The 15,725-nt window shown below is 36.3% G+C and overlaps 1 protein-coding gene across 1 annotated transcript in view; it reads right to left on the bottom strand.

Moving 5' to 3' along the window:
• The window catches only part of THSD7B (thrombospondin type 1 domain containing 7B), a 774,554-nt gene that overhangs the window by 563,746 nt on the left and 195,083 nt on the right, over positions 1-15,725 (bottom strand). The window contains exon 3 of the mRNA XM_054562681.1: positions 207-455. Coding sequence (XP_054418656.1) covers positions 207-455 — 249 coding nt within the window. The remainder of the gene's footprint in view (positions 1-206; positions 456-15,725) is intronic.

Genomic DNA, 15,725 nt, shown 5'->3' with positions numbered 1-15,725 from the left:
CAGAAATAGGTCTGGAGCCAAGAGAATCAATACCAAAGCCCATGCTCTTAACCCAGTGTGCAATGCTGCCTAACATGGAACTGGGTACTGAGTACAGACTCAACAAACATAAGTTACAGCTACTGGTGTGATTGTTAACATCCCTACGTCAGATAAAATGAGGCCAAGTGGAAAACTGAATACTCATACTACCGAATGCACAGTACCTGGGACATGGCTGCAAGAGTCCTCCTTCGACAATGCAGGCCTGTTTCTCGAGAAGTTCAGGGCACTCCTTTCCACCTCCAATAGCAATGTGTTTCACACTCCGGCTCCTGCTCCTAAATCCAGGTGAGAGACTTCCTGAATGACACGTCTTGGAGCAGGGACTCCAGGAGGACCACTCGGTGGTCTCACAGTCTTTCGGCATGACGCAGGACTGGACAGTCAATGGGAAGGAGTCTTTCATGCAAAGGCTAAAGGAACACAAGCAGAAACCAGTCGGCCATAGATTAAACCAATGTAACCAACATTATGAAATGCCTACAATTTTTTAAAAAATGAAGTATAGTTTAAGTGTTCAAATTTGAGGATTTAAAAAATCTTAGAGACGTGATAAAATGTCTCTTTAAAATGTGCACTTTAAAAATGGACGCTCTATTTCATTTGAAACCGTGAGCTTATTTCACTCTAGCAAGACACATATGTAAGGTGACTAAACCTTTTACTTATAATGGTGGTTCTGCTAGAGTGTTTTCACCTATGATACAGCCTACAGTTACAATTTATTGGCTGGTTCCAAGGTGTCACACAATCTTGCACCTCAAAAGCACAATCTCATGAGTCTACATATTATTATATCCATTTGTAGATGAGAAAACTGACTCAGGAAGGCTAAATCATTGGTCTAAGCTCAAACAAAGGTAAATGTAAGCTTTAGAATATTCATCAATACATTCTTTTAAATATTAGGCTACAGAAAAATAAACAAATGTACTATTATGTTTCCCTACACTTTTAGGTTCTGAGTAGCAATTTCCTCATCTGTACAATTCAAGTGCTGTCAAATATTAGCAATCTAATTGGCAGACATATAAAGAAATAAAAATGAAATAGTGTGATATGTGATGAACTCAATATAAAAGCATTTATAATGAATGATGATGACAAATATTGGTGAAGCAATGATGGACCACGTGGAAAGGCAGGAGTGGCCGTCCTTCTAAGAGAGGATATCTGAGCTGTATTTTAAAAGATTAATAGGAGTTTCTCAGGCACAAAAAGAAGACTAAGTTAAAAAATAGCATATTCAAAGACTTGATATAACACTCTGTGGGGATGGGAACCAGTGATATGTTAGAGCTAGAAATACTGTTTCATAACAAACAGCTGTTACATTTTCAGGAACTCTGCAAGCCAGTTGACTTCATATAAAGTCACTTAAAATTGCCATGGTGGGAGTACTTATACTGCAGATACCAGGAAATGCTACAAATGAAGCCCCTGACAGCTGACCCCCAAGGACTGGTGCTTAAATGTTTACAGGCATACCGCTGAGGGAAAGTAAAAGCCAATTTGACAATTGTACGTTTTTCAAGTTAGGACGTATAAAGTGCAAAGAGGAAAACAAACAGACATTAGGTATGTGGGTTCTTCAAAAGTATGTTTACAAAGTCTTCTTTTCAAGGGCTAAGAAATTTATATCTAATTGAATATTAAATAATTTTAAGTGGAAGGAAATCAGTGAGAGTCTCATGGCAAGATGATATTTCAAATATTGATTGGCAACCTTTTCCTTTAGTTATTTTCTTGGTGTTAGCCTTTCCCTTGTTCAATAAAAAAAGTAAAGGGATCCTTTACTTTTGAGAAAAAAGGATAATTTTAACAGAAATATGAAATCAAAGAGTCAATGTTCAAATACTGACTTGTAAAAACTGGGCCTAAGAAATCTTCTGGAATAATGAGCTTTTGTAACGGTTCCTCTGTGTGTGTCTAAAAAGGAGTGAAGTATTAATATGCTTCCAAGTTTCTGAGTTGGGAAAATATGCAGATAAGGGAGCCACAAACAGACAGATGGATTATAGAAGATGACGAGGAAGAAAATAAAACATATGTGACCATATTGATAAGCAAATCACAGTGAGGCTTCCATATTGATATCCTTCACGAGACCATGGGGAGTTAGTGTGTCATTCAAAAGCCACAATAATACAAGGTAAACTTTGGTCTAATATTTTATTTTTAAATCTATTTAGATCATATTATTTCCTTCCAAATGAAAAAGGCAATGTACACCTCATTACCATTAATCATTTCAATGTGACATTCTGGGGGCTTGGAGTCGAGGCACACTGAGAAGAACCTCTCTTGAAAATGTCCCACCTAAAACAAATGTACCATCAATGTGCAATGTCTTATGTTGACCAACAAGATGTTTTTAAGTTTCTGAATTTTCAAAATTGTCACTGGCTGAGTTGTATCCCATTTCCAAATGATTTGTTGAAGTACTAACCTACAGTACCTCACGTGTGTTTGTATATAGTCATTAAAGAGCTAATTAAGTTTCAAAAAGGTTACTAGAGTGGGCCCTAATTCAATATGACTGGTGTCCTATGAAGAGATGGGGACACAGACCCAGAGAGGAAAGATTATGCGAAGACAGAGAGAAGACAACCTTCTACTAACCAAGGAAAGAGGCCCAGATGAAACCAGCCCTGCTGGCACTTGATCTTGGACTTTCCAGCCTCAGAATTGTGAGAAAAGTCATTTTTATTGTTTAAGCACCCCATCTGTGGTGATTTGTTAAGGCAGCCCTAGCTAACTCATATAAAAACTTAACAAAGTTTTTCAATGTTTGTATACTTTAAAACGAGTTTCAATTTCCAAGATGGACTTTCTCCTTCCTTTTATGAAGAAGGTCCCACGCTATGCAATTCTCTATCTACAGGTAAAGTGGTTTGTTTCGTCCTGTTTACCAGCTTCCATTATCTGTTACTCATCCTCTTTGAACTGAATAATGCTATTAAACAAGTAGAATGGATAATAAGACTCCAATAGTACAGGCACTTGTATGGAGTTGCAGGGCTCTTGTGTTCTCAACTTTGGAAAAGGCTCCTAATTCTTGGAATTAGAAAGAGTATATAGAGGAGGTGAGAAGATGGTGGCCAAGTAAGTGGAAGCTGAGCCCTCTTGTTCATGCCCCCAGCGTGGATTTTCAGTTGGTCTTCCAACAAGTGACCTGAACAATCAACGGAACCTTAGCTGATATGAATTTTTGAAACCAAGGAGTACAGGGGAAGTTTTGCATCATCTGGTAAGAGATTTTATAAGTTGAATGGGAAATACTCTGAGCAAAGTGCCTGCAGCAGAGGAGAGAACACAGGGAACCCACAACCCTAACTGGGAGAGACTTGGGAGGATATACAGATTCTGTGAGACTCAGGCTGCACACAGTGAGCAGCATGTCCATAGCTGCAGCACCAACAGGGAGAGTTCAAGAGAGAAATTCTATCTCCTAAAACTGTCAGAGTTTTAGGCAACTCTGTGGCAAGCCCTGACCAAGAAAAGACATTTTGCCTTTTGGAGAAGTGGAGTGTGCAGAGAGCCAGGCAGTGGCTCAGAACTGCAGTGTGGGTGCCACATAAGGACTTTTTTAAAGAGGAGAGTGGAGGTGTGGCTAGGCAGGGACTCCACACATGCACACATCTGCCCTACCAGCAAAGAGGCCTGCTTGAAAACATGGTTTGTGTCCAGTAAATCAAGCTAGCCAGGAAGAGTAGAAGGGTGCACGGCAAAGGGATTGCAGGGTCCCACCCAGCATGGCTGGTGAGCAGGGGGCTGTATGCAGAATGGTTTGGGTCTGAGCCTCCTATGACAGCACTGAGCTAGGACAGACTGGACAGACAAGGGCAGAGTGACTGAGATTCTTTGCAGCCAAGCAGGGCCACTCACACCATGGAGAACAAATCTCTGGGAAGGGGACGGTGTGCCCATCCCCCACTTGCAAGATTTGCAAACTGCAGAATTGTAAGGCCAGGCTCAAGAACCCCCTGCTGGGCACATATCTGCAGGGGAAAGAAAGAGAATCTCCAAAGGAGCCCTTTATGAACTTTTATCAGATATTATGCTGGATCCTCCTTGGGCCCTATTCCACTAAAAACAGAAGAGCAGAGAGATTAGAAATTGGTGTAGCAAAAGGTATTCAGGGGCCTGCCCAGCCTTGGCTCCCACACAGAGCTTCCATCAGTGCCAAACAGGAAAGAGCTGACCCTTTTACACAGACTGACCCTTCACAAGAAACATACAGCTAATTCATCAGAAACTGTACATTACTAGAAATAACCTGGGATAGACCAATACACAGTGTGGGGACAGGGAAACACACCTACATTCTCGCCTGAAGACTGAACAATGTCTCCCTGGGGGTGATTCAGGGATCCACCCTCTTGATTACTCCAGGGGACACTTCTGGAAGCAGGTGGAGGTGTTACATGTGGTGCTGTCAGATCACCCCTGGACCTTATGCTGATAAAAAGCCAGCAGGGCAGAACAGAGAGAACCAGCCAGACTAGAAGGAGACAGCCACAGACTGTGAGTCACTTGTAGCCTTGAACAGGCTGCCTGAAGCTATACTGGGTGACCGTCCGACATCAGGGACAGATCCTGAAGGAGAAAACAGCAGGCCAACAAACGCTATACTTTGCTGAGATGAAATCCACCTCATTCTTTTTCATCATTTGAGCTATTTTTTTCTCCTGCATAGCTTTTTAACATTGTTTCTTTGTCTTCAATTTTGTTCCTATTATTTCGCTAATTTTAATTTTCTTTTGTAATATTTTTTATTTTTATTTTAGCTTTAATGCACGTCTCATACTTTTCTCTTATGCCATTTTGTCTTGATCCTTCTCTTCCTTATTTTTGTTTTAAATTTATTTTTTTCTCTTTCTATGCCGTGTTTCTATTCCTCACTCTTACTATTTCTCCTCCCTCCAACCTTTCAAAACCATCTTCCTTTCCATTAATCATCTTACATTCTTTTTCCCTTTCCTTATAACATCCTTATTGTCATTCCACCTTTATTAATATATGATCAGTTGTGATTGATATTGGGTTTTTGTTGCATTTCTTTGACTTTATCCCTAGTGGTTCACTATATTTTTATTTTAAATCTCATATTTTACTGTTACCCTGTCCTACTCCATTTCACCTTCCTCCTTCCCTGTCTTATTTTTATTTTAAATATTATTTTCTGCCTATCTTAGTCTTATTTCTAACTATTACACTTATTATTTCTCTCCCCTTATCCTCTCAAAATCATTTTACACTCCTTTAGCTATCTCAGTCTTTTTTTAATTTCTTTTTTATTTCTTATACTATTATTATTCTCTTTGCACCTTTATTAATCTTTGCTCATTTGTTGTGGATATCACTGCAGTGGTTGCTTTTCTTCAATTTGAAAATTGTTTTCATTATTTTTTTTCCAAACCTCAAATTGTACTCTTCCCTTTTTTTATTGTATTTTGCCCTATGCCCTCACTATTTTATTTACAATTTAAATTTTATTTTCCTCTTTCTTCACTTTGTTTCTATTTCCTGCTTACAGTATTTCCACTCCCCCTACTCACCCCAAATCATTTTTCTTTCCATTAGTCACCTCATATTCTTCTTTCCTTTCATATAATATTCTTATTCTCTTTCAAACTTTATCAATCTTAACTCATTTATTATTGATATTGTGGTAGTCATTGTGGGGGTATTTTTGCTGGTGTAGATTTTGTTAGCTGAATTGTTTTGTTTGGCTCTGGCAACTACTGTACAACAGCATACAAGACATGCTGGGGTTTGTGACTCTGAGTCAGCCAGCCAGAAGGAAGAACCCACCAATGAATTAGCCAGCAACAACTAAAACTGAATTACAGCAATAGAGTCCACATAAAATATATAAAGGGCATCCCTAGAGCACCAAGCTCAGGAGTTCAAGGAGACTGCATCACTGAGTTCCACATACCACAGAAGGACAACCCATGAAGACTGGGAGCCAAGGCAGAACAATCTAATATGAAGAAACTAAAAAAAGGGGTCACCTAATATGGGGAGACAAAGAAACAACCCCCAATCAAAAAGAAAAGAGGAATCCCCAGAAAGATTTCTAAATGAAATTGAGACAAGCAAGTTATCAGACATGGAATTCAAAGTAATGGTTAAAAGGGTGATAAGGAACTCAGTGAGAACTACGAGGAACTTAGTGGAAACCATATAAGCATGAAAAAAAACATAAAAATTATGAATAAGAATCAAGAAGAAATGAAGAATACAACATCTAAAATAAAGAATACACTAGAAGAAACTGAAATTAGGAGAGATGAAGCAGAGGATCAAATCAGCAAGTTGGAAGACAATATATTAAAAAAACACACAGAGTAACAAAACAAAACAAAAAAAAGACTCAAAAAGAACAAAAATAAAAGAGGGAGTGGCAGGACAACACAAAAAATAACATTATTAGTACCATAGGGATTCCAGAAGAAGAAGAAAAGGAACAAAGGATAGAAAACCTGTTTGAAAATATAATGACAGAAAACTTCCTTAAATAGGTGAGGGGAAAAGTCATGAAATTTCAGGAAGCACAAGGGCTCCAATCAAGATGAACCCAAAGAGGCCTACTCCAACATACATCAAAATTAAAATGGAAATATTTAAAGACAAAGAGAGAATCTTAAAAGTAGCAAGGGAGAAACAGCTAGTAAAATACAAGGGAGCTCCAGTAAGGCTATCGGCTGATTTCTCAACAAAAACACAATAAGCCAGAAGGCAGCGGCAGGAAATACTCCAAGTAATGAAAAGACAAGACCTGCAACCAAGACTACTCTACACAGCAAAGCTCTCATTTAAAATGGAAGGTGAAATAAGGAGCTTCCCAGACAAGGTTAAAAGAGTACATGTCCACCAAACCAGCAGTGCAAGAGATGCTAAAGGAACTGCTTTAAGAAGATGAAAAAGAGAGAGAGGGGAACACAGGCACAAGAAGGGAAATGGCAATGAATAAATACTTATCAATAATAATTTTAAATGTTAATGGATTAAATGTTACACTCAAAAGACATAGGATAGGTGAATTGATAAGAAATCACAAATTGCACATATGTTGTCTATAAAATACCTACCTTAGAACAAATTATCTACACAGGCTGAATGTGAAGGGATGGAAAAAAATATTCCAAGCAAGTGAACATGAAAAAAGCTGGGGTAGCATTACTTATATCAGACTAAATAGACTTCAAACCAAAGGCCATGACAAGAGACAAAGAGGGCACTACATAATACTTAAGGGAATTGTCTAACAAGAGGATATAACTCTTGTAAACATATATGTACCCAACAGAGGACCAGCTAAATATATAAGGAAAATCTTGGAGGACTTGAAGAAGAAGACTGACAGCAATACCATCCTCTTAGTGTATTTTAACACCCACTCTCAACAATGGATAAATCCTCCAAAGAAAAAAAATCAAAAGGATATGGTAGCATTGAATGACACCTTAGAAAAAATGGACTTCATTGATATTTACAGAGCATTTATACTTTTCAAATGCATATGGATCATTTTCAAATATATAACACACTATAGGATACAAAAGAAGCCTCAACAAATTCAAGACTATTAGGCATCTATAACAAGCATCTTCTCAGATCACAATGGCTTGAAAGTAGAAACAATTGTCAAGGAAAAAATTTAAAAACCTTCAAAAAACATGGTGACTGAATAACATGTTATTAAATAATGAGTGGGTTAACAATGAGATCAAGGAAGAAATAATAAAGTACCTGGAAACAAATGATAATGAACACAAAACAGTCCAAAACCTATGGGACACAGTGAAGGCAGTCTTGAGAGGGAAATTCATAGCAATATGGGCCTATCTAAAGAAGATAGAAAAATCTCAAATAAACAACTTAACCGTACATCTAAAAGAACTGGAAGAAGAACAACAAACAAAACCAGATCAGGAAGAAAGGAGGAAATAATCAAGACCAGAGCAGAATTAAATGACATGGAGACTAATAAAACAGTTCAAAGGATCAATGAATCCAGGAGCTGGTTCCTTGAAAGGATAAACAAAATTGACAAAAACCTTTAACCAGACTCATAAAGGAAAACACAGAGAGGACTCAAGTAAATAAAATCAGAAATGAAAGAGGAGAAGTAACAACAGATACCAAAAAAAAAATATAAAAGATTATAAGAAAATACTATGAATAACTATATGCTGAGAAATTGTACAACCTGGGCAAAATGGACTAATTTCTAGAAACATACAGCCTTTCAAAACTGAATGAAGAAGAGGCAGAAAGCCTGAAAAAACTGATAATAATTAGCAAAATCAAAGCAGTAATCAAAAATCTAGCATACAAAAGCCCTGGACTGGATGATCGCAAGTGAATTTTACCAAACATTCAAAGAAGTAACACCTATTCTTTTCAAACTATTCCAAAAAATTCAAAAAAAAAGGAAGATTCCCAAACTCTTTTTACAAGGCCAGTATTATCCTAATTCCAAAACTGGGTGAAAACACAAAAAAGAAAGAAAACTGCAGGCAAATATCTCTGATGATTAGAGATGCTACAATCCTAAACAAAATATTGGCAATCCAGATCCAGCAATACATTAAAAAGATCATACACCATGATCAGTGGATTTATCACAGGGACTCAAGGGTGGTACAAATTCACAAATCAATAAATGTAATACACTACATAAATAAAATGAAGGACAAAACCACATGACCATATCAATAGATGCTTAAAAAGGATTTGATAAAATACAGCACCCATTTGGGACACTCAGCTAAGCGGGAATAGAGGGAGCACACCTCAACATGTTAAGGACCAAATACAAGAAGCCTACTGCCAACATACTCAATGGGCAAAATGGAAAGCTTTTCCCTGAAAAGCAGGAACAAGACAAGGGTGGCTGCCTTCACCATTCTTATTCATCATATACTGGAAATTCTAGCCAGAGCATCCAGATTTGGAAGGAGGAAGTAAAACTCATTATTTGCAGATGACATGATAGTGTGCACAGAAAAACCTATAGTCTCCACCAAAAAACTGCTTGACCTAAAAACTGAATTTGGCAAAGTAGCAGGATACAAAGTCAATATTCAGAAATCAATGACATTTTTTTTTGAATACCAGCAATGAATTATCAGAAAAAGAAACTAGGGGAAAAAATCCCATTTACTAAAGCAGCAAGAAAAATAAAGTCCCTAGGAATAAATTTAACCAAGGAGGTAGCAGATCTGTACTCAGAAAACTATAGAACACTGAAAAAAGACATTGAGGAAGGTACTAATAAATGGAAGCATATAACCTGTTCATAGATTGGAAGAATTAACATCATTAATGTATCCACACTACCCATAGATTCAACGCAATTCTTATTAAAATTCCAATGGTATATTTCACTGAGCTAGAACAAATACTCCAAAAATTCATATGGAATGAAAAAAAGACTCCATATAGCCTCAGCAATATTGAGAAAGAAGAATAAAGTCAGAATGATAACAATACCTAATATAAGGCTAATCTAATAGGCTGTTGTAATAAAAACAGTCTGGTGTTGGCATAAGAATAGACACAAAGATCAATGGAACAGAATAGAGAGCCCAGAAATCAACCCATGTCTCTATATTCAATTAATATTTGACAAAGTAGGAACAAGCATACAATAGAGTAAAAACAGTCTCTTCAATAAATGGTATTAGGATAACTGGACTGGTACATACAAAAAAGTGAAAGTAGACCACCAACTTATACCCCATACACCAGGATAAACTTAAAATAAATAAAAGACTTAAATGTAAGTTGTGATACCGTAAAAGTCCTAGTAGAAAACAGCAAAATTTCAGATATTCCAATGTTTTTGCTGATGTGTCTCCTAGGGCAAGGGAAATAAAGTAAAAAATAAACAAATGGGACTACATCAAATTAAAAAGCCTATGCATGGCTAAAGAAACCATCATCACAATGAAAAGGGAACCAACCTAATGTGAGAACATACTTGCCGATAATACATTGGACAAAGGTTTATTCTCAGAAATATATAAAGAACTCACATGACGCAACACCAGGAAAACAAAAAATCCAATTAAAAAATGGTCAAAGGACCTGAATAGACACTTCTCCAAGAAGGACATAAAGATGGCCCAAGAACATATGAAAAGATGCTCAACATCACTAGCCATCAGAGTGTTGTAAACTAAAACCACAATGAGATATCACCTTACACCTCTCAGAATGGCTCTCATTAATAAATCAACAAACAAGTGCTGGCGGTGATGTGAAGAAAAGGGAACCCTAGTGAACTGTTGGTGGGAATGCAAACTAGTGTGGCCACTGTGGAAAACAGTGTGGAATTTCCTCAAAAAATTAAAAATGGAACTGCCTTTTGACCTAGCAATTCCACTGCCGGTAATATGTCCTAAGAATCACAAAACACCAATTCAAAAGAACGTATGCACCCCTATGTTCATAGCAGCGCTATTTACAATGGCCAAGTGCTGGAAACAACCTAAGTGCCCATCAGTAGATGAGTGGATGAAAAACCTTCTACATTTACACAACGGAATACCACTCAGCAGAAAGAAAGAAAACTACTACCTTTCGCAACAGCGTTGATGGAACCAGAGAACATTATGCAAAGTGAAATAAGCCATTTGGTAGAAGACAGACATCATATGATCTCACTTAGAGAGGAATCTAGTGAGCAAAATAAACTAATGAACAAAATAGAACTGGAGACATGGAAACAGGGAACAGACTGACATCAGCCAGAAGGAAGAGGGGAGGGGGATAATGGTGAAAGGGAGGGGAAGGGATTCGTCCAAGAGCATGTATGAATGACCCATGGACATGGACAATGGTGTGGGGATTGACTGTAGAGGCAGGAGTGGGGTTTGTTGGACGAGGGCAAAGGGGGAAAAAATTGGGACAATGGTAATAGAATAACAATAAGAAAGAGTATATACTCTAATGATTGCATATTTACTTATTTTAATGTTTTATGTTTTTGTGTTTTTGAAAAGAGCTCCTAATTCTTAGAATCAGAAAGAGTAGATAGTCTGTCGATTACATATTTACTTATGTTTAATGTTATTTTCACTAACCAGCCTCCTTTGTTAAAGGAGTAATCATAAAATGTACCGCACAGGGCCTTGGTCTAACTTGGTTTGTGAGATTCCATTTCACTAGGATAGTGAATCAGAATTAAATTGTGAATCAGAAATATCTGGGTCCTGAATTTTGCAAGACCTTAGTCTCTTGGCGGCTAAGTTTCATTACTACAGGAAAAAGAATAATAAAATGTGACCTGCTTGTACCCCAGAGTTGTGGCAAAATTAGTGTAAGTAGAATCACCTTGTAAACTAAAGCCCATAACAAAGATTCTTGTCTACAGCCAAAAATGGGGATCAATCTTTTCAGAGAAGGTGATGTGCCTTTTTAATGAAAGGGACATATGTTATTGATTTGTCTTTTTTTTTTTTCCTAAAAGATGCTACGGTAATTATACCTCCTTGACATTTACAGGGTATGTTGTCATTTATAAATTGCTTTGCCAAGTATTCAACTGTAAAGGAAATATTTGAAACAAAAAAAATTACTTTAGTAATTCTTATTTCCTCTGTATTTACTTACAAAATAAGGACAGAAACCCTTTACCAGAAACTTTTCACCAGAAAAGTAGCCTTACTTCAGTAAGACTTCAATTACTACTTCAAGATAATATTCAATATTGCAAAGATTCAAAAGAGTAATATAATAAATATCCCTAATTTTTAACAGCAAAGGCCAACATCTGCTTCAAATATCATTAAGTAAATTAAAAATTACAAATTTATGTAAAATCTCCTCTGTTCTCTGCAATCCTAACTCCATATTTTTTCTTATACGTAGCCACTCTCCTGAAAATAATATGCATTATTCTCTACTATGTTTTTTTTTTCTTTTTTCTTTTTTTTTAATCCTCACCCTAGGACATTTCTTCATTGCATTTTTAGAGAGGAATGGAGAGAGAGAAACATCAAGGCAGGAGAGATGCACTGATCAGTTGTGTCCTGTACCACCCTGGACCAGGATTTGAACCCACAACCTAAGCATGTGCCCTGACTGGAAATCAAACCCACGAAATTTTGGTTATGGGACAATGTTTCAACCAACTGAGCCATACCAGCCAGGGCTTTACCATGGTTTTATACTTTAAACATGTGTATATTCATAAATAGCATGTAGCATTCTTGTTTCGCATGTTTTAAAAACATTTGCTTAAATTACATATTACTCTTGAAATTATTTTCCTTATGTAATATTATGATGTCTAGATCTATCCATGTTGATAAATGAGATAACAGTCATTGATTTTTATTAAATAGTCATATTCCAATGCATATGTATTCACTCTCCATTAGTGCACCTTTTGTTTTTGCTTAATTTCTTGCAATTCCACAGGATTATGTATTGAACTTCCTTTTACATGTGTCTATTTGTTACACATGTGAGAGATTTTTCCCTAGTATGTTACCTTGGAGTTGGGCCATAAATATTCATGTTATCAAATGTATTAGATATTGTGACAATTCTTCTTTCCTACATGTTCAAAACTCAGTATTATTAGTTTTTCCAAATCGTTGAGAAATGCATTTGGTTTTTCAGATTACCATTGAGCTTTATAATCTTCTCACATCTTTAATAACTACTCAAATTTTCTATGCTATGAATTGATTCTTCCAACTGTTTGTCCATTATGGTTTACTGAATAATGGCTCCCAGAAGATGTCCATACTCTAATCCCTAGAAGTTGTGAATATGTTACCTTCCATGCCAAAAAGAACTTTGCAGATGTGATTGTTAAGGATTTTAAAAGGAAGAGATTATCCTAGATTATACAGGGGGGCCCAATGTAATTACAGGAGTCCCTGTATGAAGAACACAAAAGGGCAAGAGACAGAAAAGGACATGTGATAACAGCATTACAGGTTGGAATAATACAAGGCCGTAAACCAAGGAATGGGAGCAGCCTATGGAAACTGGAAAATGCAATGAACCTCTGTAAAAAGAGATGAAATAATATCCTCACTTGAAGATTTCTTAACTTTCAGGCTTCTGACTTGCAGAACTGTAAGACAATACATTTGTATTAAGCCTCTTAGTTTTTTATTGTGTGTGTAAATTGTTACTTAATCAATGGGATACTAACATACGCATTTTTCTAGTGGCCTTTTTTTCTTATTAAATTTAAGAAGTACATTCACACACATAATGGTAATAAATATAGACACATACATTTGTCCTTCATGTTTTACTTACATAGTTATGATACTTTAAGTTCAGTCACTATTTTTAAAAGATTTCTTGAAAATTGTCTTTGAACTTTTTATTAATTTTACCATACATTGTAATCACATTTTAATGTCTAAGGTTTCTTTCTTATTTCCTATTTATTTCTTTTTAATAATATCCTGCTTTTATTTCATGAATGAAATATATCATTTCATGCCTTTGACAATATAAATTATACTTTTTTTTTACTTTAGGGGTTCTTGGCTCTTATGGATTAAAAAGAGGTACCACAAGCACAGATTGGAAACTCACTAAATATAGGTGTGGTTCAACACGTAGTAAACATTATCATTGACTGATTATGCGCAACTCAGACATTTTATCTGTGACCCTCAAATGTAGGTCTCTGTCAAATCTTTACTCTTTAGTGCACCATTTTTTTCCAAAACAGGAGTCCCCCCTATCTCTTGCAGCGTAGTTATAGACCGGGCTGCTAGCTTTAAGAAAGCTGATTAGAAGAAGGGAACTTCTCACAAACTGTGTATAGACTTTTATGTAACCTGCATTTGCACAGAATGGTGTTTCACACTTACACTATGGTTCCGTAGGAAAAGGAATAATTTTTAGGCACATTGAAGACATTTGTCCTCAGAATTACCTACCATCAATAATTCTCAAGCCTTCCAAGAATCTTGTTTTAGTTGGAGTAGAAAGGATTATACTGTTGTAACAAATAAACCCTGAAATCTCAATGGTTTAACAGAGTAAATGTTCATTTTCCTTTTACATACAGTTGATGCAGGTAATTCAGGTCTCCTAGAAGGCATTCCTCTATGTGAAAACTTAGGGATCCAGTTTGTATCTGTCTTACAGATTTACCAATCGAGGATATATGGCGCCCAAGTTCACCTTTAGAAAAGAAAGGCAGAGTAGGAGGATGGCCCAAAGTGATTTATGATTCCAAACTGGTTGCATTTTTTTGCCACCAGTCACACTAATAAAAATAGCTTTTTAAAAATAAGATCAATAGCTTGAAGAATGCTTTATAAAGTGACATGTTACAACTGCCCATGTTTCATTGGTCAGATCTCAGTCATATGCCCCCAATATAACTGCAAAGAAGACACTGAGATATCTTTCACTGTGTTATGGACGAGGCAAAGTGCGATAAACCGTAGCTTTGAGTCTGCTACAGCTGTGCCATGTAAACTGGTCTACTTCTTGCAGATCTTCCAACAGCAGGGATTCTGTCAGCTTTTCCCCTCTTTGCTAAGTAAATTACCACTCATCCATCTGCTTTCCAGCTCCAAAAATCTGTTGACATTTCTTATTAGCTGCTATAGCCTTTCTTATTATTTTTGTACTTCAGAGTTTATGCTTTTTATTCTTTTACTTTATTTAAGTGGGGTTTCAGAATATAGCAGCAATAAATAGTTATGGTCATTTTGCCCTATTTAACCAGAAACCTGCAAAGTTATTTGACAAAAAAAAAATCTTTGCTCAAGTCACCTAATGACCAGTTTTTAAATCAACATATTCCTAAAGAGCTAAATCTACCATAACATGGAAAAATACTAGTAAAATTAATTAAAAATGTATGTGTTGAACTGTGAAAGTTTCATTTATATTCATCTTAATCTAAATTATGTAATATTTATTTTAGAATTTAATACTTCCAATATATGCTTTATAGTTAAAAATTTTTATTTAGAACTGAAAGTATAACTAAGAAAATACTTTAGAAATCTTAAGATAACAGTGGGCCATTCAAAACCAGTCATTCCAATTACTAGCAAAGTACTGCTATCTTTACAGTAGTAGCTTACACAAATTATAGCATAATAACAAGGGAACAGTTGCTTCAGGAGCTTACAAATTCTAATTTAAAGAATGATTGCAAAATGACATCATGAAAATAACACCAGGGAATAAAATTTGAGTGGAGACATGAAGAGAAAGAAACCAGAACTGAGATAGGTTTTAAAAGAATAGATTTGGACTAGACAAAGCACATGTATGAATAACCCATGGACATGGACAACAGAGTGGGAATTGACTGTGGGAGCGGGGGAGGAGGGTTGGATGGATGGAAGAGGGCAAAGGAGGAAAAATGGAGAGAACTGTAATAGAATAAACATGATTTTTTTAAAAAAATAATAGATTTGGGAAATCAAATAAAAATATGTGCTATTTATTTTCTTGATTTTGATTCCAAACTGGTAGGACGTTTTTGGCTACCAGTCACACTAATAGAAATACTTTTAAAAAATAAGAATAGCCCTGGCTGGTGTGGCTCAGTGGATTGCACACCAGACTGCGAAGCAAAGGGTCTCTGGTTCAGTTCCCAGTCAGGACATGTGCCCCAGTGCAGGACGCATGAAAAGCAACCACACATTGATGTTTCTCCTTCT

The sequence above is a fragment of the Pteronotus mesoamericanus genome, unplaced genomic scaffold (assembly GCF_021234165.1).
Source record: "Pteronotus mesoamericanus isolate MK-2021 breed Mesoamerican mustached bat unplaced genomic scaffold, CSHL_Meso_final scaffold_651, whole genome shotgun sequence".
NCBI classification, from domain to species: Eukaryota; Metazoa; Chordata; class Mammalia; order Chiroptera; family Mormoopidae; genus Pteronotus; species Pteronotus mesoamericanus.
Note: the sequence above shows the minus strand (reverse complement) of the source record. Positions and strands in the feature narration are given on the sequence as shown.